General features: G+C 34.6%; 1 protein-coding gene across 11 annotated transcripts in view; it reads left to right on the forward strand.

Moving 5' to 3' along the window:
• RAPGEF6 (Rap guanine nucleotide exchange factor 6) overlaps window positions 1–27291 on the forward strand; it is a 162584-nt gene that overhangs the window by 33299 nt on the left and 101994 nt on the right. For 10 of the 11 annotated variants that reach the window (XM_039324948.1, XM_039324955.1, XM_039324951.1 and 7 more), the window contains exons 2-6: window positions 6544–6614; window positions 7365–7421; window positions 7777–7860; window positions 15015–15084; window positions 23088–23231. The exons of the other annotated variant lie outside the window; for it this stretch is intronic. In XM_039324948.1, the coding sequence (XP_039180882.1) occupies window positions 6544–6614; window positions 7365–7421; window positions 7777–7860; window positions 15015–15084; window positions 23088–23231 (426 nt within the window). The remainder of the gene's footprint in view (window positions 1–6543; window positions 6615–7364; window positions 7422–7776; window positions 7861–15014; window positions 15085–23087; window positions 23232–27291) is intronic. 11 annotated transcript variants of the gene reach the window in all.

Consider the following 27291-nt stretch of genomic DNA (forward strand, 5'->3'; position numbering starts at 1 on the left):
TATTAAGTTAGTAAGTTAAGTGAATCTATCTTCCCCATTGTCTTTGCTTGTCAGAAGGTTACAGAAGAGATCACATGACCCCAGGATACTGCAACTGTTATAAATGTGAGCCGGTTGAATTTTGATCACGTGACCATGGGAATGCTGCAATGGGTCTAAATGTGAAAACCAGTCATAATTTACTTTTTTCAGTGCCATTGTAATTTTGAACAGTCCTAAAATGAACTGTTATAAGTCAAGGACTACCTGTATACATGTTAGCAGTGCCCATGCGTAATAAGCACAGGAGAAAATAATTTAATAATTATTAAATTGTTAATAAACTAATAAATATAGTGAATATTTTTCAAGAGTGAAAAGAATTGTGCCTAGCTCAGTAATGGCGAACCTATGGCACGGGTGCCAGAGGGGGCACTCAGAGCCCTCTCTGTGGGCATGTGCCCCAGTCCTAGGACTTCAGCTGGGTTTTATAAAACATTTTTGCTTTATGCCTCCGCTGCTGTGTACAAAAAAAAAAAGGTTCAGTCAATCAATTTCAACTTCTCGCGGGGAAAAAAAAGATCTTGCAAAGTTGGAATTGATTGATTGAACTTTTTAGTCCCACCCAGTCTGCTGTTACCACCGCAGCCACGCCCACCCAATGGGCCACACGCACCCAGCACCCGATGATGCATAAGTGGGTTTTGGGTTGCAATTTGGGCACTTGGTCTCTAAAAGGTTCGCCATCACTGGCCTAGCTAAACAGAGATCACTGTTGGGCGCAGTGGCCTACACTGTGTTAGCTATCAACTTGTTTACACTGCATGAGTGAAGCACTCCACATTGTGGTAAATATTAATTGGCTTAAAGCCTATTCCTACAATAAAAAGGAATAGCATTTATGCCCAGACTGAAAAGTCACATAGGTTACGAATAAAAGTTTTTGAAGAGGTCAGGAGAGGTAGAAAAGCTAAATGTTTAGGAATCTAGGGGTGAAATACTTAAAAGGTTAGGCAATGGGCAAAATAGAATAGAATTTGAAGGAAAAGTGGATTAGAAGATAGGGAAAGAGAAAACACAAGGAGATAAGATGATTAAAAAGAGATCTGAAGAAAAATCCTATTGTATTTTAGACTAATAATGGTTGTATATTCTGTGAAAGAATATAGTAGGAATGATGTGGAGATAGTGAAAAGAATTTAAAAAAAATGCAAAGTAGTCATACAAAATAGTTTAAAAGTAGGGTTTGTGGAACTGGTGGTTAAAAAATAAAAAAATAGGACCTTGGTATATCGACATGCTGGCTTAGTTTAGATATAGTCAGGAAGGAAGTGGAGAGGCAAGCGAAAAGAGCTTGCTTTGAGTCTAGACATATAGTCTTGTTTGTTCTATTCTTATTCACATTTGTTTTCCTATGGAGCAATCAAAACTATTGGCTTTTGGGAATGAATTTTACACTTTGCTCTGAAACTGTCATTTAAATATTGGGCATGAGACAAGCAAATATTGCTTAAGTTTGTAAAATTTGTTGCCTGGATGATACATTTCTTTGTGGGGGGAAATGCCTCTTTTAGAGCCAGTTTAATTTTTAAGAAAAGCCTAAACCATGCAATGAACATGCACACTAGGAGAGGTCTCATTTAAAGTTATTGTTTATAAACTTTCCAGAGTTGCTTAGATGAGATGGATAGTGTAGAAATTAAATACTTCTCAAAAATTACAGTTACAATTTGTTGATTTGTGCTAGTCACTGTGATAGTAGATCTATCTTAAGACTTTTGCATTGGTTACTAATGGGTTTCCAAGTGCAATTCAATGGCTTCATCTGAGTAATGTAGCTTTATATGGCTTGGCGGGCTGGAACTACCGTTAGAAAGCCCACCAAAGGTGTTAATTGGGGATTGTGATTTATGACACATAAATTGTAACCTTTTGGGAGGGTAACTTTCAGTCTTGGTTTCACCTTTGATCAAGCTGACATTATGTAGCCGTTAAAATTGTTCTTTGAGGAAATCAATTGCTTCAGAGTTCTTATTTCTACTGGTCTCATTTATCGAACCATGATATCCCAGAATTGGATATTCCACTCAGTTACCAGTAACTTGCTTTTTCTTTATCAAGCGAGATACAAATATAGATTCAGGTGGCAATGAGGTATATTTAAAGGATGGTTATCTAGTTACAATCAATTAACTACCTCAGTCCTTAATACTGTAGTGTAGGGTTGCTAGTTTGTTTGTAATGGAGTATATGCAGCTCTTTAGCAACTGAGACAGTTGTAGTTTTGTTGAGATATTGTAGATAATAATATGATATATAATAATAATAAGATGGCAGGGCTTGTATCTTACATTCAAGTTGTAGGATATCAACAGTATGATTTCTTTTAAAGGAAATTAAGGAAAATGTTTGCTATTTCAATAAATATAACTGTGTAAGTTGATAAACCCATAATTCTTGATAAGAATGTTTTGACAGTAGATCTGGAAGGTCTAATATATGATGCTTAACTAGTTTCCCTTGGAATAGTAAATCATGTTTTGGCTAAAACTCTTTTGACAACTAATATCTGTAATAATAAATAGCATTTTGAGCAGTGAATCTTTAGTTAGATGTTGTGTTCTGGTTTAGCTTATAGTAAAGCATAATTATGTTATAGCCATCCATATTTTTTGATTTTGTTTTATTCATGCCTCCAATTTACCAACATTTAGTAAGTATTAATTTTGAATTGAAACCGTCCTCCACTGGTATTAATCAAATATAATGCAGTTCTAGGAGACAGACCTCAAAAGTAGGCTTTCTTGGTGGCAAACCTGTCTCTTTGGAACACACAGCATCATGCGCTCCAGATAGCCCTTCTCTCCTGATCTTTTGGAATCATGTTCCATGAAGCACGTGAAGCATGTTGTATGAAGCTCTAGCCTACATTTAACTTGCTGTTATAAAATTCTATTGTTACTAGTTTCAAATTTTCATTTTGATGCCAGTTGTTTTATAAATTTTAATTTCTGGGATTTAAACATTTGTAAAAAATATTTCTTTTCCCACATTTTGATAGCCACCTAGGCTCTATAGATGTGGATGGGTTAACGGTCTAGGACAGTGATGGCAAACCTTTTAGAGACTGAGTGCCCAAAAAATGGCCCCACCCCTGCTCCACCCCCTGCCCGCAGGGCCACTCACCATCTCCAGGACCCACCACAAATCGCCCAGATGCGCCATGGTGGCCACGCCCTCTGCCTGTGCCCCGCAGCATCAACTGATGCTGAGTCTCGTCTATGCTGTCGGGCTGCCATGTCCTTGGTTACACTGCTCTGAGTGGGCCACACTCGAGGGTGACTCTGGTAGCTGATTTGACAAAGTTATTTCACAGCATGAGATTTTCACCCAGTATTTACTCTTAGCTGTCTCCCAGGCAAGGGAAGTTTTAAGCAGAGAGTCTTGGACATCAGTGCCCAAACTGACATGGTTTTATTGGTTAAAAAGAAATTTTATATTTGTTGGCTAAAAAAAAACTATTTTACAATTTGAAAAATATTTGTCAGTGTGCTTAACACAAATCTTAAGAAGGGCTTATGCTAGAGCAGATATGTCAAAGTTGCGATGTCACGTGACGTTGCGTAACGTATTGGGAGAGTTTTGCCATTGCTAGCAATAGGGTGGGTGTGGCTTCCACATGATGTGTCCAGCCCGTGGGCATGCTTCTTTTAACCATAGATATTTATAATACTTCAAAGGACAGATAACAGCAAATACACAGAAAACAAATTGAGGGAGATGGGTGGTTTCTAAATTTGATAAATAAAATTAAATAAATAAAACCCCTACTTGAAAGAGCAGCAGCCCACTGGGATCTGAACTGCAGATAGTCCTGTTTCCTCCAGGGCTCTAATGTATACATAGTGAGCAGAACTGTTAAGTTTATACTTAAGACAGTTCAGCTAAGAACTCATTATATAGAACAGATCAAGACATCATGTAAAAATGTTATATTTATCTGAATTTTGTATTTACCACATGTCTATTTTATTACTGTATTTTTTGTATCTATTTTACTCTGGAGTTAGATCCTGTACGGTATCTAAATTTTTATATAGTAGTAAGACTAATCAATTAATAAAAATAAATAAAGAAAAAGAAATAGGAAATAAATAAGTTCCATCCTGATAGCATAGGATAATATTATTAACTGGGTACTTTTGTTTGACATAATGTTATAAGTTGTAAAATTATGAGGTCATTAAGAGTTGATACTGTCTCTGACTCAGTATGACTTGTTTTCTTGCGTTGCCTCTTGTACAAGTCCCTTGTATTGCATTGTTTCTGTTTAAGAGGAAGCAGTGTTACAACTCAGACAGTCTAATTTGAACACCAGAATTCTAGAGTGAGAGTTTAATGGATTTTAAAAAAATGTGGAACAGTTTCACATTTTTTCTTCACATACCTGAACAAAAGCTCATGAACACATTTTTCAAATTGCAGCAAAAAGACAGCCCACTAACTATTTTTGGAAGATGTGTTCTCATGAGGAAGCTTAAATTTGTCCTCAGTTGTTGTACTTTTAAAATAATGTCTTTTGTTGTCTTCTGGCAGACAAATAGTTTGCAATGCCTCATTCATGATCTTGATGATGAAGCTGTGAAGGGTTGGTTCCGTACAGGGGAGTATGATCCAGTCAAAACTAACGATGCTTCTTTCTATGGAACCGGATGGCTTTGAACCTAAGCCCACTCCCATCTTGCTGGGATTAAGCTTTTCTTCTTCAGACCCTAAGTCTCCAGACACTGCGACAGCACCTCAGCGGGAATCATCTTTTTTCCCTGAGATTGAAATGTAAAACTGGGTAACACCAGCAAACTGTGGATTCTTGACTGTTGATGATTTGCCCAGCAGCTTCATGCAGTCGTCGAATAGGAACAAAGAGAATGTTGAGAATTCATTACTGTTCTGATCCAGCCTCTGGTCACCTCCCTGTGTAATATCTGACTCATTTTTTGCAAAGCACACCAGGTGTCTGGAAAATCACTAAGCGTGTTATTAATCACATCTTTACTTTCAAAAGTTCAATAGACCTACCTGTAAAAGCACAGGGCTGCAAATTGATTTAAACCGTGAGAGTTGCTCTTATGGTTTTGTCCCAAGGGACGGCAGTAAAGTTTTAATGCTCTTTTATGACTGGTTTTGCCTGACATTTGCCTTTGAATGTTTTCAATACTTTGAAAAGGGAGATACTGATATTTTTTCTGCTTCAGTACTATCAGGCCTATATATTTCAACATGCTGCTATCCACCACCAATATAGATAGTCCTTGACTTATGATCTCAACTGGAACTGGAATTTCAGTCATTAAGCGATGCAAATGTTAAGCAGGTCATCGTGTGACTGGATGTCATTTTATGACCCATTTTTACCATGGCATTAAGCAAATCACCACTGTTGTTTAGAGAATCATGCAGTCATTAAGTGAATCAGGCTTCCCCAGTTAACTTTGCTTGTCAGAAGTCATCCCAGAAGGTCACAAATTGCGATCATGTGATGCTGCAAGTTGTGGCAACCCTTGTACATGCAAACTGGTTACCAAGCATCCAAAATGAGACCACATGACTGCAGGGATGGTTACTTTTTCCAAAGCAATCATAACTGAACCATTGTCAAAGGAAGAAAAACTATCTGTAACTGCCAGCACTGCCATTTACTGCAGCAGAAGCTCCTGAAATTGACAGGAGTTCTGTAATTTTCCCCTTCTTTCCAAGTGGCAGAAGAACACTAGGCCACCTCAGTCCCCTTCAGAAACCACTATTAATCACTCAGCCACCCATGACTTGCACTCATCCAAGGCCACCCTCACCACACTTTATTGAGACTTGTTGGGTGGTGATTTTTCTGATGGCAGCAAACACTGGGTTGGAGAAAAAGCAAAGCCAAGGGATTAAGCCCAAACCACCTTTAAGTTGTAAGATTGATGTAGCAATCTGGTGTAGTGGTTAAGACAGAATGTCAAACTCGCGACGTCACGTGATGTCGTGCAACTTATTGGGACAGTTTTGCCATTGCCGGCAACGGGGTGGGTGTGGCTTCCGGATGACGCATCCGGCTTGCGGGCCAGCAGTTTGACACCCCCCCCGGGTTAAGACATCAGGATAGAAAGTAGGAGACCATAAGTTCTAGTCTTGCCTCAGGTGCAAAGCCAGCTGGATGACTTTGGACCAGTCATTTTCTCTCAACCCTAGGAAGGACACAGTGGCAACTGCTGTTCCTCTTTGAAATTATTTGCTCACTCTCTTATGTTTCTCTGTTAGTGTTGTTCTTAATATCTTATATCACATCATTATTCCCAGAAGCAAAGGATACAAAATACTTCGGTTACTCTTTTGTTAAATTACCAGCACAGTTATTTATTCAGTTTGTTACTGGAAATCAGAGTGTGGTGTTTTTTTTTTTTTTGTTGTTGTTGTTTTTTTGCTTAGATCCTGAAATTGTAGAAAAAGGAAGGAATTAGAAATCAAATTCAGAAGAACATATTCTGTTAACATGAATTAACATGTCGTTGTTGTTTTCAGGAATTAAATACTATCTATTACTATCTTCATGGAATGGATATATTATCTCATCTCAGGGAGCATCAGTTAAGGTAAGGGTGGCTAATCAATGAAAATGGAATGTCTAAATATACTACTACAGTGTCCAATTTATAGTTAGGTTTGCATAGCATAAAATAGATACTTTTATGTGCAGCATAACTTATTTTAATGGTTACTTTTAAAATAATATCTCAAGGCAAGAGAAAAAAACAAATATTACACAATGCAAACATGTATTATATACACTTTTTTCAGTTTGGGGGAATTTTCCAAATCATGGAATATAACAAGCAGTAAACGACAGAGAAAATTGCAATTAAAAACAAACAAAATAAAAAATCCCTCCTCCCAGTTCTGTAATAAATCATCTGAGGCTGATTCTGGAATCAATGGGGCTTATTTCTGGACAAATTATAATGTACTGCAAGCCTCACTGAAAAGATAGAACTTTTGTATTTGCCTTTTTTGAGGAATAGTTATAATTCTTTAGGTATAAAATAAATCTCTCTTCTAAATGAGATTTTTTGTAGAAACTGAAAGAAACATTAAGAAACTGAAATATTACAAAATTCGATATAGAAATGATTATTTTAAATCCATTGGAAATTCTAAACATTGAATTTCTTTTAGGGGGACTAGAAGTACAGTAGATTTCTACCTGAATTTTCTAATCCTTTTCCAACTTGGCTTTTGTATGTACAGATTATTTGTATAACAATTGAGATTTTCAGTGAATTGTTTACAATTATCCCTAGCAAGATGTGAATGTTATGTGATGATGCCTAAATTTTTGTTCTCAGAATTATGACTTCCAGTGCACGGTACAAAAGATATGATGGAAATCAAGTTTTATTTTGGTAAGTGCATTTATTCATTACCTGGAATGAAAATGTAAGGCATAACATATGACTTATATCAGAAGAGTCATGCCTACATCTGTGTAATGCATGTACATTTTATTATCCAAATAATAGATCCAAAGAAATTAGACTATCCATAAACTTAAATTTATAATTGACATCCAAAATCTGGGACAGAACTCACGTGCTTCACAGATTTTATCATTCATTCAGGATTCAAGAGCCTTTCCTCTGCATGCATACCTTTGGACAGATAACATAGTGAATAAGAAAATAAGATAATTGAAAAGCTTTAATTGGGAGTTCTGGTGATAACAAGCACTTTATGTATATTTCTTTATTTTTTTTTTAGCTCTGATACTATTGCAAGATGCTGGTATATTCTTCTTTCTGGATCTGTGCTTATGAAGGATTCTATGTTTTTGCCACCCTGCAGGTATGTAAGAAATCAGTGTTTCTTTATGACAAGGAAAAATAAGTAACCTTGATACCCAGTTAAATACACATAAAATATGGTGAGAAAAATAAGTTTGTACACTTAATCTATTTTTTAAAATTCTAGGGCAACATCACATGATGCGACGTATCACGACTTTTTTTCCATTGCTGGCAATGGGGTGGGCGTGGTTTCAGCATGATGCATCTGGCCTGCAGACTGGCAATTTGACACCCCTGTTCTAGGGAATGTCATACGCAATCTTTAGTTGAAAGGAATGGGTCATAAAATCAAATCTTTGTCACAATCATAGACCAGCATAGGAATATAACATAGAATAAAGCATGTGTATATTTGTACACTGCATGTAATGCTGAATTGTTGGTATTTAGATGAAAATATATTGCTTGCAAAGTAGTCTCTAGATTAGAGTAGTATGCCTAGAATGTCATGCATGTACTGGGTAAAACTGGGCTTTGATTGTGCTTATGATTTATCAGCAAAATACACCAAAAATTTAGTATTGTGTCTTGGTTCAGATTAGTGTTGTAATCTACTAATTTCTTATCTTACCAAAAAAAACCCCCACCAATGCTTTGCATAATATTGCTTGCCCCCAAATGGAATAATATGATTGATATATACTGTATATATGTAGTTTAAAAAGAGGAAAACAATTTGATTTAAATGGATATTTACTTGTGGTGTTTTAAAATGAAAGCTATCAAGAAACTATAGCTAACAGATAATATTTTTGAGATAAGTCAATAGAACTAAAATGATTAAGCTTATTAATATTCTTTTTAAATTGTAACTTAGATGCCATTTATAGTAATTATAGATTTATTCTCATTAAAGTAAGCGCTTATCTCGCTTTTTAAAAAGCTACTGTTACTGTTTGCTACTGTAATCAAATAATTGGGAGTTCTGATTTTTGTTTCTTTCCTGGTTCACATATTGTGCTAAGGCTAGCCATGGTTTTCTTAGCCATGGTTTTTTATTAAAGTACAGTTGATTCAGTTTATATATATGCTAAGTCAAAATCAAGTAAATCACATTGTGTTAGTAGAAATTGTTAACCAATTCTTGGTTTCTCATTTAAACATTCTTCATAAAATTAATTGTCAAGAGCGTTTGCCCCCTTCTTTCTGTGCAAGTTTATTTTTAAGCTAATGTATCTTAGTTTCTCTTTATCACTTGACCCAGAAATTTAATTTATAGCATATCAAAAGGGTTGTATTCAAAGAAATTCAGTACAATTCTAAAATAGAATGCCTGCCAAATACAGTTGCAAATAATAATAAAAATATTATTTGTTAAAAAACTTACATTTGTAAAAAAATCATATACCAAAAATGAGAGCATTGTTATAACTACCATGAAAATAATTATTTACAATAAACGTAAGCACGCCTTAAAGTATGTAATGTACATTCTCCTCTATTGTAAAGGAAAATAAAAGACAGAAAAGTCTCCAGCAAATGGAACATTCAGCATTGTTTAATCTTCTGCAGTGTCCATGGTTTGCAAAATTGACTGTGGCAGGAGATAGAACAGAACAGAACAGAACAGAGCTGGAAGGGACCTTGGAGATCTTTTAGTCCAGCTTAAGCAGGAGATCTATACCATTTCAGACAAGTGGCTGTCCAGTCTCTTAAAAATTTCCAGTGATGAAGCACCCACAATTTCTGAAGGCAAGCTGTTCCATTAGTAATAGTTAATTGTCCTCACTGTTAGGAAGTTTCTCCTTAATTGTTTCTCTCCTTGATTAGTTTCCATACATAGTTTCTTGTCCTGTCCTCTGGTGCTTTGGAAAATAATTTGACCCCCTCTTCTTTGTGGCAGCCTCTGGAATACTGCTGTCATTTCACCCCTAGTCCTTCTGTTCTCCAGACTAGCCAAACACAAGTCCTGCAACCATTCTTCGTATGTCTTAGTCTCCAACCCAGCCGGCAAAAAATTATCTTCATTTAATCTCTTGGGGATAGCATTGTTCAGTAATAGAATCCACTTTTTAAAATAAGCATGTCATTATTTCTGCCAAAGTTTCTGTTTTAGATAAGCAAAATTTAGAAGGTTATTTATTTTTTTGCTAGCTTGACCTTGGATGTGGTCCAGTGCTTTTTGGCAAGCCATCAGCTCTTTGTATCTCACTTGTCTTGGGTATCAGCAGTCATGTTCTTATTTGCTTCATTCTAAGCTTTGCCTTTTAACTTCTTAAGCCTTCCATGTTTTATCAATTTTACCAGCATATTCTAAAATAAAGTAATTTATTACTTGGACAATCAACAGAATCTCAAAATTAATTATATCCTAGTGGGCACAGAGGGAAAACTTTGGAAGTTTAAAGAATTCTCTGGGTATCTCCCATTTGAATGGGAGTTTCATCCAAAACATCCTTTAAAATGGGAAAGAAAATAATTTGTTTTTCAAGCCATCATTTCACAATTCTCAAACTGCTTCACTAGAAGTCACATCTGGAGGTACTGTCTGAAAGAAGATTGCTCATGAGGAAGAAGAAGAAAGAAGTTGTGTCTTGGATTTACATTTACCTCCACAGAAATGCAGAAATAGCCATAGTAATAGCAAAGATCATCCTTACATAGTTTCCAGTAAAGTCAACTCTCAGTTTCCTGGTGCAATATATATACACTATTCTCAGAAAATTCTAAGCTAAAATATATGTTGAATCATTCTGTTTTTATTTATTATCTGTTATCCTTTTATCAAATTTATGAAACTTTTTGATTGTTAGCATCTCATACTTCTTTTCAATGTCAGTTCTGTCGCTGACTATGTAGCTTCAAGCATATTTTGATATTCAGTTAAATTCATTCTTGCTTCTCTCCACATAATTAATTCTTATACTTTTGGCTGCCACACAGTCTCTAGGTAGACTAGAACTCCTTGTCTTAATGGTTGGCATGGTGTTATTTTTTTTAAATGCTTCACTCCTTCCTCAAACATACATTTTGTGGTTCTGACCAAATCATCAATGTTAGTTCCATCAGTCCAAAAAATCTGTTTCAAAATATTTCAGACTAATCTAGGTTTTCTGTTACACTATGATACGTAGGATGAGTTTCGAGAAGTTTTCCTCTGAGCACTGTTCCATGCAGATCTTAATGATACAAGCAAGTGAAATAGACAACTACTCCACTGTCAGCTTTTTTTAGCAGATCATTTGCAGAGATATTTGAATTGATTGACCACTTCTAACAAATATTGTTCTTGATCTGCAAGCTCATGGGGCCTAGTTAATGAACAAATTCAAGAGAGTGATCAGAAGTATACGCTTAAATCAACCATAAAGTAATTCCAGAAAAGAGAGGTAAAGAATTTGGAATATCCTTTATAGTTCATAAACTTAAATAGGGATATTTCAAACATAATAGTACTTGCATGATTTAAAAATATTTCAAAATCTGAAGAATTCTGCAAGGAATACTGGGGAAAATGTTTCAAAATCAAAAATAGCTGGCTTTAAGAAAAGTTTGAAAACTGTTGTTTCTATAAAAGGAGATATTATAAATCATTGGGTGTCTAAAGTTTGTCTAAAGGGTGTCTAAAGTTTGCCCCAGCCATATTCAATCTGTAAACAATTCAATATTGTTAAACATGCTTTTAAATTGTCAGAAAAATGTGTTTAACTTGGTATGAAGTTAAAATTGTATCAACATCTACTTACTTAGAGCAGTGGTTCTCAACCTTTCTAATGCCGTGACCCCATAAAACAGTTCCCCATGTTGTGGTGACCCCAAGTGCGTGTGGCCACCAATAAGAGGGAGTAGGACAGCTAGGGAAAAGGGAAAAAAATGGCGGACTGCATTGTTTGGCGACCCCCGTGAAATGGTTGTTTGACCCCAAATGACTTAGAGGTTCATTGTAAAATATAGTTTGACCAGGGCTTCCTAAATTTTACATTAAAGCTAACAGCAGCATTTAGCAACCAACTTAGTGCTGCATCAAAGCTGGCGAGTGGGTTAGAAAATTTGAAAACAAGAATTAGAAATTGGAAAGCTCTCTCTCTCTCTCTCTCTCTCTCTCTCTCTCTCTCTCTCTCTCTCTCTCTCTCTCTCTGTGTGTGTGTGTGTGTGTGTGTGTGTGTTTATTTAATCCCTTAATTTTGGGGGTTATGTCCCAAGGATGTAGGTGGCAGAGCAGCAGTAAGTGGAGAGAATTTTCCAAGTTCGACAAATTCACCCTGCTTAATGTGTAAGCATGCAGAAAATAATTGTTCTATATGAATATCTGTGAGCATTTCCCTTAAAGTAGAAGTGAGGTTGAAATGTTGGTTGAATAGGCCACAAAAAAGAAAATGAAAAGTTTAGACAATATTTCCAAAGAGTCCACACTGTTTCTAATTATAATTTTGTTTAACCAGAAGACTAATTTTTTTAACATTTAAGCAAAATAATATTGCTATTCAGTGTCTGATACTGAAGTAGATCTTGATTCATGCAGCTATTTATTGCCACTCTCCAGATTTTCAATAGTGGTGTTTTCTTATAATACTTGAAAGGTAATGGGAATTAAATATGGGAGCTAATGCATGCACTGTGTGCTTGTGTTAGGGTTTTGCAAAGCAATAGTATGCACCCTAATTCTTTGCAAAGCGTGTTGGCACAGGTAGGACCTGTCTTCAAAGTGTTAAGGTAACAGTCTTCTGGAAGACATGGTGCATCATCTTCTAGGCTTTTTTTTATTTTGCATGCTTATGTGCAGGTGCAAATATGGATGCATAAATCATATTTCTGCTGCAACTGCCAGTGAAGCACAGCAGTTGGGCATGCATGCACATGTGCAGACAGACAGCTGAGGAAAGCCTTCAAAACAGCAGAGCAAGCCTTTTAGAGGATGTGGCTGTTCTGAGGGGAGGCATTTTGCTCATTCCAGTGAACTTTTTTTTTCTTTTTAAGCAAAGGAATTTTTTTGCACAGACCTATTTTCTTACCATTTTTCTGTGATCTTTCTTGTTAGTGGAATAATGCTCTGTTTCTAATTTAATGGAATTAATTCTGAAATGTGTGGACTTCACTACTGTTTGTGTTATATTTTAAAGTCCTTTGGTAAATAAGTATTGTATGTATACAATGCCTTCTGGCAAATCCTTTTCTATAAACTGTAAGGTGGTTAATAAAATGTCAAAATAGTTCATTTCATATAGACAGCTGTTTTGATAGTATTTGAGCCTATGGTGTGATTTATCAATGTTGTACCAAGTCTAATTTAAATAAGACGTTTTTACTGTTTTACAGGATTATATATATCTATATCTTACCTTGAAACACACAATAAGTAGGTCATAGAGGAACTTGTTTCATTTATTTTATGTTTTAATTACTACGAAATTATTTTCAAATAATGTGTTACATTAATATTGAGCGGAACAGTAGCTTCAGCAGATATAGAATGTAGTTCTTGCCTACATTTGTATGCCCAACCTAAATAATTTCTTTTAACTACAATAATTATTTCCCGCACTTCATTATGAAGAGAGTAATTTAGTAGTATATGCAAGTTCAAGACAGTTAATAAACTTAAAACTACATATTCTATTGTATATGATGTCTGATAAAAATGGAAATTTATCCTTGCTGGTTGTGCTATTTCCTGCTTTATACTCATCATAATCATTGTGATAAAGAATTATCCAAAACATTTTTCAATTGGTTTCATCAGACTTATTTCTTAAATATATCTCTACCTCTAATAGCAATTTTAGCAACCCCTCCCCACGTTTTTGGGTTTTGAATGGATGGTACTAGATTCCTCCTTTTTACTTAGAACTTTGAAAATAATGAACAATATTTAAAGTTATTATAAAGCAAGGTGATTTTTACTCCAAAACTAGAGCCTTTTAAGACAAATTACTATTATTCTTACTATTATACTTATTAGATTACTCTAATCAATGGTAAATATTTTCTGATGATAATATGAATAATAATTTGTCTTTTTCATATTTCACCTTGTTCCTTAGTATTCAAAGTTGTTTCTTCTTTTTCCTTGATGAATAAATAATATAATTTGAGCTGTTAATAGAATTCATTTTTGCCCCAAAATGTATATTATATGAATCTGCACCAGCAAGTCTCTCCCTCCCTCTCTGGGAAATAGAGAAAATTTTATCTTCTTATGATCCTGTAATTTAAATCTCATGCTTTACCACTGAAAATCTGCTGTAGAAGAAGAGGCAGAGCCTGGGGCCCAGTGCCAATTTGGTGCTGACCATTAGTTCACTAGATTCTTGTGTATAGGCTTGAGCAATAAATCTTAACTAGAACTTAACATATGGTCCTGATTTTTTGCACTTGACATCTGCTCATGCAATTGGAGTTTTCCTTTTCCCTGTACCACATCCACCCACTAACATTTTCCCAAAGGTTCATCCAACCACTGAAGCTGTTTTACTGGGAATGTACCCAGAGATAAGGGGGAAAAAGAGGGAACTTGATTTGCCAGTTCGTGTCTGCTTTATTTCCCTCTTACTTTATTATACATTCTGTTCTACAAGGCATGTTTTCTATATCTTTATCTCAAACTAATATTACAGTCGTCTAATGCAGCTATAGAAGCTGATGTTATACTGTAATAAAAGACATTGTGAGACTTTTTGTTGGTTTTTCTGCTACATTTTTCTATTACTATTTATGTGTGCCTTTGACTCCTGGTGACTGCCTAAATAAGTCCCTGCAGTCTGGCAAGAATTTGGAAGTGGTTTGCCATTGTCTGCTTCCTAGGGTTAAGAGAGCATGATTTTCCCAAGGTCATCAGCTGACTTTCCACCTAAGGTGGGACTAGAACTCGCAGTCTTCCAATTTCTAGCCCAATACCTTAACCCCTACATCAAACTGGCTGTCATTAACACAATTATCTCTCTTTATTTTGCTTTCATTCTTTGTAACTTTTATAATATATAGCCCTTTTTTGCGTAGTGTTTCTGGGTGCTTTTCTAAATTGATGATTTAATGAACTGTATAAAACCTGGGTAATATATCAAAAAGTTATATTGCTCCTTAAAATAGTGATATGGAATATAATACAAGATACCTTTTTGTTTTGTACAATATTTTACTATTACTAAAGTTTGGTTCTGTCTTGCCTGTTTACTGTGTAATGTGGACTTTACATTTTCCCATTTTTCTTCTCAGCTTTGGCAAGCAATCTGGAGGAAAACGAGGTTGTGAATGCATTGTGTTGGAACCTTCAGAAATGATCGTGGTAAGGACTATTCTTTGAAATAATTGCTTGAGGAAGAAAAGAATTACTCATTTTACGTTCTTGTGGCCATGGCTACAGAAAGTTCTCCCATGAATCTGTGCTTTTCACTGATTTATTCTATTTTCTATTAGTAATTTCTTACATAACATTGAATATTTTTAAAGCATTTAGCTTTCTGATCCATGTAAGTTCTTCCGGTATTACTGATTGATTCAACTATTTCATCATGTCTTGAATTTTGGATACTCTGCTTACAAAGATAGTGGAAAGGCAGTGGTGTATACATTTTTACGTCTTTCAAGAAATGTGTGTGAAAAAAGTAATGTTTGTATGCACTGGAAGAGTAGTGGAAGGGTAGGAAGTATTTAATTCTATCAATCTGAAATTTTACATCTTAAAAAAACTAACACCACATTGATTTTTAAGAAGAATGTCACTTGAATTTTGTTTTGTTTTGTATAGCATATGCTACTATGTGCAGTATCTAGAAAACATTATTCTATAAAATTTAAGGCAATCATACAGTTACAAGACTTTTCTAAACTTTTTTTTATTATGTTTGTAGTTTTATAGTTCTGGCAATATCTGAAGGAAGCAGGTGGATGTAGTTCTATAGTTCTTGATAACAATTCATTGTGTTTGTTTTTCTGGTAACAACCATGCTTAATATTTTGCTTTCAGATTACATAGCCTCTATTTGGAATTTTGCTATGATGTAGTCACATAAGATCCTGAAAACAATGAAGGCTTCTACCAGTGCACAAAATAATAGTCTATGAGTCATGAAGATTCTTAGAGCCCTAATTTTTCATACTCATATATTGATCCTGAAGATGTTTTTAGCATTTTGTGAGTTTTAGACAAATAGTTCTAATCAGGCTGACTACTAGAAGTGAACTTGAATAATATTAAGCAATAGAATGATCTTGGGAAAAGTATTTTAAATATTATTATAGCAAATGATGATGCATCTGAAGGACAGACATTAGCATATATAAGATGGAAGGATCTATGTCTGTGTCTGTGTGTCGTGTGCGTACCTTAAGAAATTAGTACCTATTAAGCAGACAGTGACAGAATGCGTCATAATTCTGAATATGTGGGGTAAGAAACCTGGCAAGAAATACTGTATGTGGTTAAAGATACTGGACTGACATCAAGGACCTAGATTTGAATTTGCTCTCACTGACAGAAATTCACTTGGTGAATTTGGTCCAGTTCTTCTGTCTTTGTCTAATGAAGCGGTGAATGCTCCAACACTGGAAGTTTTTAAGAAGAGACTGGACAGCCATTTGTCTGAAATGGTATAGGGTTACCTGCCTGAGCAGGGGGTTGGACTTGATGACCTCCAAGGTCCCTTCCAGCTTCATTATTATTATTATTATTATTATTATTGATCATCGCACAGTCAGCCAGATGTTCAGACTGGATTTGGCATTTTGTCTACCTATCGAGTCCGTTACCCAGGACCTGGGATAGGCAGATGTGAATGTTTGATGGTATTAAGGTATCGTCGCAGGATGGAAGCAGTTCCTAGCAAGGCCGCCTTTTGCAACAATTGACTAATAGCGAATTTGTCAATGCCAATGGTGTTCAAGTGATGCTCCAGTTGTTTTGGGATTGCACCCAAGGAGCCTATCACTATTGGTACTACCCTTGCTTGCTTTTGCCACAGTCTTTCTATTTCTATTTGTAGGTCTTTGTATTTTGTTATCTTCTCCAGTTCTTTCTCTTCTATTCTGCTGTCTCCAGGCACTGCCATTATTATTATTATTATTATTATTATTATTATTATTATTATTATTATTATTATTATCCATCTTCACAGGGATGTAGTTAGACTGATGCTTGAAAGTTTGTGAACCCTTTTAAATGTTCAACATTTCTCTGTAATATTACCTAAAATGAGATCTGTTCTCCATACATATTTAAAAATAGATAAAAAGAACCCAATTAAATAAGTCAAAAACGTACGTATTCATTTATTTATAGAGGAAAATGATCCAGAGTTACATACTTGTGTGTGGCAAAAGTATGTCAACCTTTACTTTTGCTAACTGGTATGCCCACATTGGGCAGCAATAATTGCAGCCAAACCTTTCCCGTTACTGTTGATCAGTCCTGCACATCAGCTTGGAAGAATTTTAGTCCATTCCACCTTATAGAACCCCTTCAACTCTGGGACAGTGGTGGGCTTCCTCTCATGAATTGCCCATTTCAGGTCCTTTCACAACATTTCCATAGGATTAAGTTTGGGACTTTGACTTGGCAATTTAAAAACATTAACTTTCTCCTGGTTCACCCATTCACCCGTGGTATGACTTTTGGGCTTTGGGTCATGGTCTTGCTGCATGTCCCACTTTTCTCTTGAGTTTCAGTTCACAGACAGGTATCCTGACATTTTCTTGTAGAATTTGCAGGCACAATTCAGAATTCATAGTTCCATCAATGATGGTAAGCTGTCCTGGTCCAGGCCCAAACCATGATACTGCCACTGCCACGTTTTATAGAAGGCATAAGGTTCATATTGTTCATATTAGTAAAGTTGGAGGGGACCTTGGAGGTCATCTAGTCCAACCCCCTGCTCGGGCAGGAAACCCTACACCATTTCGGACAAGTGGCTGTCCAGTCTCTTCTTAAAAACTTCTAGTGTTGGAGCATTTACTGCTTTTGGAGGCAAGCTGTTCCACTGAATGGAACTTATGCTGGAATGTAGAATTTATCTTTCACCAAACATACTGCTTTTCATTTAGGTCAAAATGTACTATTTTTATCTCATCTGTCCACAGTACATTCTTCTAGTAGCCTTCTGCTTATCCATGTAGTCATTCTCATGTGGCATCAGTGTTGTTTTTGGAAACTAGTGGTTTTCTCCTTGTGACCCTGCCATGTACAGCATTTTGTTTGCTGCTAGCCTGATGGTGGCCACATGAACACTGAAATTTCTCCATGAAACTTTTATTATAAGATTTTAGAATTAACTATATAAAATAAATAGCTTTTCATGGGAACCAGAATTATTTTGTGTACTGTAAGTCATGATAAAGTTTAGAGATCTTATGATTTAAATTGGACACTAAAGAGGAACTAAAGTGTAGGCAAAATGCCTTTGGTTTTGATTAGAGTTAGGATTTTTAAAATCACACAAACACTATAACATTTGAAATACTAAAGACAATCTATCATGTAAACCAGCCAGTAGACCCGACTAGATGAGCTAATTCTATTTTATTATAAGGTTATATTAACAGAATCTTGCATGGCTGAAGATACAAATCTCCTGCTGCCACTTTTAACTGCTGGATCAATTAGGGCGAACATTCTTTGGTCTTTGAGGAATTGAGCAAGATTGTTATAGCTACAATAACAGAATCAATAACTGTCTTTCTGAATGCATCATTTAAGAGCGATCTAAAATAAGAGATCAAAGAAAAGATGAAAAATAACTGAAGGATCTGCAGAACAACTAAGTAGAGAAGTGAGACCAAGTCAAGATGGAAATTTGAAAAATAGAAATAATAAACCCAGAAGATGTACAACTATTAAGTCAAGAGATGAAAAAGATTCAAATAATTGAGAAAGAATCTTGTTTGACACCCAGAGTACTTACAGAACAACTTTGGAGAAAATTATAAGTAGATAGCTATTGAAGCCTTAAGAATTTTTTTTTTTTAAGATGGGAGGAAGAAAATATGGATAGCGATTAGGTTCTACAGCAGCATTTTAATGTCAAATTAACAATTAATAATCACAGTTTACTACAGAAGAAAAAGGAATACAAAATTGACTTGTTTGATTAGAGATGAGGCAATAATAAGCACATTTACAAAATACTAAAAATACTTTATAGACTTTTTGCTGAAAATGGATGGGACACAGCTGATTTTTGGATCTACCACTCAAAAAGCATTGGATCTGGGAAGAAATGTAATGTAATCTCCAAGGGAGGAGGGGTGATGTTATATCTCTTTCTATGAAGAAGATTTGGAGTCACTTAAATATACTTTCCTTCACATGTTCCTTTTCTATTTTTCTGCACTTTCTCTTTTTCTTCTCTATCTTATTTTGTATTATTCTTTTTTTATGTAAAAAGTTTTTATTTTCAATTTTACAATACATTACATTCTTAAAAATACTTCAGATAAAAAATAAAACAAATTGATACACACCACTTTCGGTATTGCTCACCCATTTCCCCCCAAACCGCATCCACCCTCTAACCAACTTGCCTCTTCCCTCTTCTTCCTCTTCCTTACTCACCCCCTCTCCTTCTTCTCTTCAACCTTCCTACTTGCTTGTCACCTTCTTCTATCTTCTCACTCCGGATGCGGTCCAGGGGAAATGCCCGAGCAATTCCTCTCTCCAAATTGAAACATCAATATTATATACAATAAAACTATTTCTACTTATCTGAACTACTTAAACTTCAACCCATCCTCCCCCCACCCCCCTCCCCCCTCCCCCCACCCCTCCCCCACCCCCTTCCTCCCGACTTCCCAGAGCAAAGTACAGGGTTATACAAACATATTAAACATAATCTATTTAAGTTTACTAATAATACAATAACCAAAATCATACTAACCCTTAACTCTCTTCAAACTTTAACATCATAAGTTTATAAACAAATTCATTACTCATAAAATAAGTGAAACTTTGTAGTTCCATACTTCTTCTGAACATATTCTATCCATCTTCTCCATACGTTAAAATATCTCTCTTGTGAATGGTCCTTTAAATAAGCAGAGATTTTGGCCATTTCTGCTAAATTAGAAACCTTAAATACCCATTCTTCTAAAGAAGGCAGAGTATCCTTCTTCCAATATTGACCCACCAATAATCTTGCTGCTGTTATTAAATTCAACATTAAGATAGTTTCTTTAGCATCAAAATCCACAAAAATACCCCCAAAAAACAACTGGGGAGCAAGCTTAATCTTCCTTTTAAAAAACCTTTTGAATGTTCCACCAAATCATAATCCAGAAGGCTTTAATATTTTTACAAGTCCACCAAACATGAAAATAGATTGCGTCCAAGCAACCACATCTCCAACATTTAGGTTATATTATATAATATTATATATTATATTATATATATGTTATATCTCTTTCTATGAAGAAGATTTGGAGTCACTTAAATATACTTTCCTTCACATGTTCCTTTTCTTTTTTTCTGCACTTTCTCTTTTTCTTCTCTATCTTATTTTGTATTATTATTTTATTATTTTTAAAATATTTAATAAAATTTATTTTAAAAACACAAAATAGTTTTGGAATCTTTCCCAGCCTGCTGAGCATCCGTCAACAGTTTTTCAGAGATTTTCTCAGATACCTCCTTTATTTGAGTCACGACTCAGTAGAACATACTTGCATTGTGAAGGTTAGACAGTGATAGTGAATACCCCAAACTCTATTCTTAAACAAGTCAGGGTCTCCCATACTCACATCTGGTTATCATCTCCTTACTGAAACACCTTAATTTCCCTTTCAAATGAACTGAAAACCTTAGAGGTTCATGTACTTCTGTGACATGCAGCTTTGGATCATTTTCCTCAATAAATAAATGAACAAGTATAATGTTTTAACTTATTCATTTAAGTAGATTCTCTTTAACTGGTTTTAGGTCATATTTATGCAGAAATAGCAAACATTCAAAGGGGTTCACAAATTTTTAACCGCCACTGTATATTTGTAAATAATGCTAAGTTTTAAATTAATTAATTAAAACATCTGTATGGCCACCAAAGTTAAACACAACTCTGGGTGGCTCACAACAATAAAATAAATAATTATAAACTCATAAACTATAAAATTAAAAAACAACAAACCTAGCATCTCAACCATTCCTTTGGGATTCCCAACAATCAGGTTTAGATATCCCTATTCTGTCCCAGCACCAGAGTGAAAAAAAAATCACTGGGATGAGGATTGTTCCATAAGGTAAGGGAAGCTATGGAAAAGACACACTTTCAAAGTCCCACTAGATGGCAAGATTTCATTGAAGGCACCTCGAGTATACCTATTCTGTCCTATCTGGTAGGATGGGTAGCTAGCTACTCATCCCATCCTACTAGAAAGGCAGTTCTGCCTGTATATTACTTTTCGCTCCTGAATGAAAGATGGAATGTCTAATATTTACTTATCTAATAAGTAAATAACTACTTAGGTATGAGCTGAGAGTGAAGGTAAGAGAATATATGAAATACAAATATACTGTTGAAGACATAAATGAGAGGAACATGGAATGAGAACATTGCATATCATATTTTCAAGTGTGTGTTTGTGTATTTTTCATAGTGTTACAAGTTTGTTTTGATAGTATAAAAATTACAAATCGATAAAAGAACAAGTACACAGATAGGCATACAACCTGAGAATTTGCTGGAAGAGTTCTTTCATGTTTTTTTGACATTGGGGTTTTCCCTGCAAGGCAAGGTATTATTAATTGGAAATTACTACATTTTCAGTGTTCACTAAGCATAGAATCAGAGTTAGAAGTGATTTTCTGACTCATGTAGTTCAATCTTCTTTTGAAACTTTTGAAACAGAATTATAGTCCTAATATCATCTCTGATAATTGCCAATATTCCCTTTCTCAGAGGTTTTGTAAAAGGATCAACAGCATATGATGTGTGTGATGTGTTAAGTAAGCTGTATTTTGCAACCTTATTTTTATGTTGTATTTTCTTTTCAACTCTGGGCTCTGTTGTAGCAACCAGAATAGCCTCTTGCATGACATTATGACAGCATGTTGTATAGCATGAGAACTAGCCTGAAAATAACTATAGGCACATCTGCGATGTTATTTAGAATTAAATAAAAGAATGAGTAATTTGTTGGATTAAAAGTTTTCTTTTTTTAAATAAAAGAAGAGTATGATTTGCTTGAATAATTTACACAATTAATAGATATTATTTATATTTACAGACTTCTAGAGAAAGCACTTGTATCTTGTAATGTCAGTGTCTTCTCTGATAAATGGATAAATATATTGCTGTTGTCATAAATGGATCAATTCATATATTTTTTCAGTCTTTTTCAAAGATTTGCATTTTTAAGATTCATTAACTTAGTAGAAGTCATTTAGGTGTCTGTTTAATTCACTATTTGAAATCAGTTATTTCTGCATATGCTAACTCTGTGGCTATCTAATAATGGTTTCAAAAATTAAACCATACAGTAATTACAACAAAACACAGAACTCTCTTTAAATTCCAGTGTGAAAGGCTAGGCATGATAATTTTTCTCTGTTTTGGAAATATATAAATACATTTACTTTTGGTCTTTTAAATTTTCATATTACAGAACATTGAAGGAAAGCTTATGTTGAAATTATTTTTTTATATATCTGCATATCTTTTATACATATTTAAATTATCTCATGTCTTGTTTTGTTAGTTCTTTGTATATATGTGTTTGTCTCCATTCTTTCCGGCTGAGATTTCCAAAGGAAATGTGAATGTAGAGTTTCTTTTTATAGCATGAATGAACATGAAAAGGAAGAAGTTATCAACCTTGCTCAAATTTAGTTTAAAACTTTCATGATTTGTTTGTAATGAAACAAGTTAGAGGCAGTACTCCAGCTTTAAATGAAGTGAATCTGATATGTTTTTATTAATAGGCTTTACAAATATAACTGTTTGTAGCAAACAATAATAAATAACTGTCATAGTAGTACAATTTATTTTTCTCTAGGTAGCCATTTTAATGTATATAAAACTATTCAAATACAGTGAACAGTTTTTATAGATATGTAGCGTTACCTAGGTTTTTTTTTCTTTTTAAACAACGCTGTTTCCCGGAAGGAAACTGTGGCCTCTCAGCTCATTGTAGTGAGTAATTGAAGAAGTGTTGCTTTAGTTTCAGGAACTTGTGTAGATTTCTTATGACACAGTCACAGTATTAACTCATGCTGAGCCTGTCTTCATGAATTTTTTAAAATTACATAGACTTTCAATGATATGGAAGAACTGGATGTTTAATCAGGATCCTGAACATGTGTTCCAGGTAGATAATTCAAAAGAGAATGAAGACAATATCTTGCAAAGGGAAGTGCCTCTTCGACAATCTCGCCGGAGGTTTCGGAAGATTAATCAGAGGGGAGAACGTCAGACCATCACAGATAATGTGGATGTTAGTAGCTACCTTTCAGTGAGTGCATTTCTTATACCCTTAATTATCTACCCACCTGTATTCATCGCTCTCTGTGTTTGATTTTCTATTGGTACAAATGAAGAGATATATAAAATTGCAAAATGGATTTTATAAATTTGGAATCATAGAATGTTATTAAATACTTCAAAGCAACTGTAGGTTTCTCAGATTCATTCTAATGCTCTATAAACTCTAAAGATCAACATTGCGGCAGTTTAGTACTTTTGGACAATGAACTTTTACACTGAAATGTGTTTGGATATATTTTGTGGAAGTTTAGCTACCATGAAGAAAGTTCATGCTTAGCACGGTAAGTCATTTGTTTGTCAAATGAGCTATAATTTCAATTTAATAATGTACTTTTTTTCATCCTAGTTTGTAATGTTTTTCAGCAGTGTACAAAAACATTAACTTCTGACAAATTGTAGTGAACTTCCAGGATTATTTACCTTCCATCAACCTAACTAAGAGACTCAAAAGCTAGTTTTAAAATTGCTTAGACTGATCAGGAATAAAATTAGGCAAATCTTTATAAATGTAATTAACAAAATGTTAAAACTGATTAAAAAAACAGGAATTCCCCATATACTACGGCAGACGAAAGATTGAAACTGCCTTCTCTTTCAAGCCATCTTTCCTCCCCCCTTTCTTAGGTTGTTCTAGAGATTGATTTATAGAATAAGAAAACACTTGCTTTTAGTCTTTGTTGCAGATGTTAGAAGTTTGCTGATTGTTCATATTTCAAGAAGAACGTTTCATAAGGGGGAGGTACTTTTTAATGTGCATTTTTTTCTCACTGTAATGCATAGAATATTTCTTCATGAATGTTTTAATGATCGTTGATCATTAAAGGTATTAAAGGCATATTGAAGGTGATGCAAATTTATTCAGTTATTTGTATATTATATTCCAGTCTTTCAGCAGTAGCTGATAATTCCTTTTTTACTTGTGTAGATTACATTTATATTCTCCATTTCTTCTAATATAGGCCCACCACCATTTGGGCTGTTAGGCATTTGTTGCATTAGGAAAATATGTTCTGGGTGCTCTGCTAAAACAGCTTGCTTGTTTACAAAAAAGATATTTTCAAATAAAGCACTGAGTTGAAGCTGTCAATCTTTTTCATTTTCTAAAGAGAAGTCATAGGGCTATTTTAAAATCTAGAGGAATTTTTGGAAATAGGGTTTGCTGGTTATTGGTTCTTTGCTTTGCAGTATTCCAGCTTCTGAAAGGGGGAAGATTTCAAAGTACACACAAATTAAGAAACATGTGGATTGTTCAATCACTGCAAGAGAATTCCAGAACTTTAGAGCTCATCCAGAAACGTCCTACCTTTGTTAGATACCATTAATATTCTAAAAAGGGGCACATTGATACAGGCAAAAACAATTTTGAAAATTATCTTGGTCCATTTAAAACTGCTTTTTGGTTTCAAGTCCTCAAATTTCAAATTTGTTCATTGATTAAAAGAATAGAAAGGATATAAATATGTTTTTCTCAGGCTTCCCAGAGTTCTTGCACATAGGGTTGGAATATAAATATTGTTAAGTAAATAAATAAAAACTAATTTCTTCCAGAACTGGGATTCACCAAATTTCCAGTGAGTTGCAGTACTATACGTTATTAAACTTGCTAGGTTAGGAAAAGCTTCTTTGACTATATAGCTGACATTAGTTTAAAGTCACACTAGATGAAATATTCAATCATCTGTTATTCAGATATTTTTATAATTTAGATTATAATAAAGGAAGTTATGAGATTTGTGTGGTATTTGCTTTCATTGAGTGATGCATTGATAGGAAGGTATACATATGTACTTTATGTACTAAATAATATCTTTATGTACCAATTAATATATTAAATTGGATATGTATAATGAATAATACACTAGATAATTTCAAATAAGTTACTACATTAGGATTACATCCCATCCATCCATCCATCCATCCATCCATCCATCCATCCATCCATCCAAGCTATGATTGTTATATTCTGGCAAAACATTTTAAAAACAATAAAAGATGAGAAGTTTAAAAATGTTTTAATATGTTAAGATATTAAAATGCTAAGATTTTTTTCCTTGAATGCATTTTATATTTTAAATGTGCTTTCTCAATAGCTCTGTATATGCAAAAATAGCGTTTCGCTGTTGGTTCTTGTTTTGCTCCTGTTCGTATTACTACATATAAATTAGATTTATGTTACGTTTCCTTTATTGGTTAACTTACTAAAAGACATTTAATTTTAATAGCATTGCAGGCTTTAAGAAAAGGATTGTGAAGGTAAACAGAAATTATTCCTAGAAGAAAAGTTACAAGTGGCGACAATATTTTGTTTACAAAAAGAGAGAATGAGGGAGGGAAGGTGGAGGAAAGAAAGAGAGAAAAGAGAGAAAGAAAGTAAGAAAGCGAACAAGAAGCAAATTTAGGGTGTGATAAAGATGTATAAAATTATGAACAATGAGAAGTAGCTCAGTGCATAATCGTTGTTTGTGTTACCGGCAGTTTTAAGACATGTTATATAATCATTTTCAAATAAGGTGATTTCTTATAATATAGAATAAAACTGTTGAACTTATGCTCTTATGATAACTTAGTAATTGCTCTTTCATGGGTAATTTATTTCAATTTTCTTCATTTCAGTTGACCTATTCTTAGCTTTATTGTTAAAAAATACCAGGTTTTTTTTAACTCACCATGTATTTTTGAGAAAAAAATGAGAAAAGAAAAACGTTCTTTTTATTTTCCTTCCAAAATCTTTTTGCGTCATCTCATGTTCTTGTTCACCTGAGGTCTCAACATGTAATTAAAAGGACTTTAGTTGTATACCAGTTATATACCAGTTCAGGCTTTTATTTGTGATTTGTGATAATGTTGCATTACTAAAACACATTTAATTTTAATAGCATTGCAGGCTTGTAAGAGAAGGATTGTGAAAGTAAACAAAAACCACTTCCCATGATCTTGATTCTATCCCTTTGTTAATGCTAGGCTGCATTAACAGAGGGATAGAATCAAGATCACATGAAGTGTTAATACCACTTTATAATGCCTTGGTAAGGCCACACTTGGAATACTGCATCCAGTTTTGGTCACCATGATGTAAAAAAGATGTTGAGACTCTAGAACAGGGGTTCTCAACCTTGGCAACTTTAAGACTTGTGGACTTCAATTCCCAGAATTCCTCAGCCAGCAAAGCTGGTTGAGGAATTCTGGGAGTTGAAGTCCACAAGTCTTAAAGTTGCCAAGATTGAGAACACCTGCTCTAGAAAGAGTACAGAGGAGAGCAACAAAGATGATTAGGGGACTGGAGGCTAAAACATATAAGGAACGGTTGCTGGAATTGGGTATGTCTAATTTAATGAAGAGAAGGACTAGGGGTGACATGATAGCAGTCTTCTAATATCTCAGGGGCTGCCACAAAGAAGAGGGAGTCAAGCTATTCTCCAAAGCACCTGAAGGCAGGACAAGAAGCAACGGATGGAAACTAATCAAAGAGAGAAGCAACCTAGAACTAAGGAGAAATTTCCTGACATTTAGAACAATTAATCAGTGGAACAACCTGCCTCCCGAAGTTATGTATGCCCCAACACTGGACAACATTTGTCTGAAGTGGTATAGCAGGGGTATAGACTAGAAGACCTCCAAGGTCCTTTCCAACTCTATCACCATCATCATCATCATCATCATCATCATCATCATCATCATCATCATCATCATCATCTCATTAAAATGACCTTCAAATTTGTTTATAAAAGACATAATTGTTATGAAGTAATTTCCCACATAGCATAAAAATGGTTATTTACTTCAGATGCCATCTTCAAAAATTTCAATTGTTACTTAAGTGTTCATAAGGAAAAAAGTGTTTGTTTGAATTATATTGTATATAACAAAACATTGCATGGAATGCTGCAAAATTATATGCTTGAATATCTTCTATTGATTGAGAGGAGTGGGTAGAGCCCTTCAATATTTTTTTTTAACATGCTTGCAGACTGATTTAGCATTATATATGGAGAGCTGATAGTCCTGTCTGTCATTGTGGTGTTAACTGA

The sequence above is a fragment of the Crotalus tigris genome, unplaced genomic scaffold (genome assembly GCF_016545835.1).
Source record: "Crotalus tigris isolate CLP2741 ecotype Arizona unplaced genomic scaffold, ASM1654583v1 scf7180000024310.2302065, whole genome shotgun sequence".
In the NCBI taxonomy this organism is placed as follows: domain Eukaryota; kingdom Metazoa; phylum Chordata; class Lepidosauria; order Squamata; family Viperidae; genus Crotalus; species Crotalus tigris.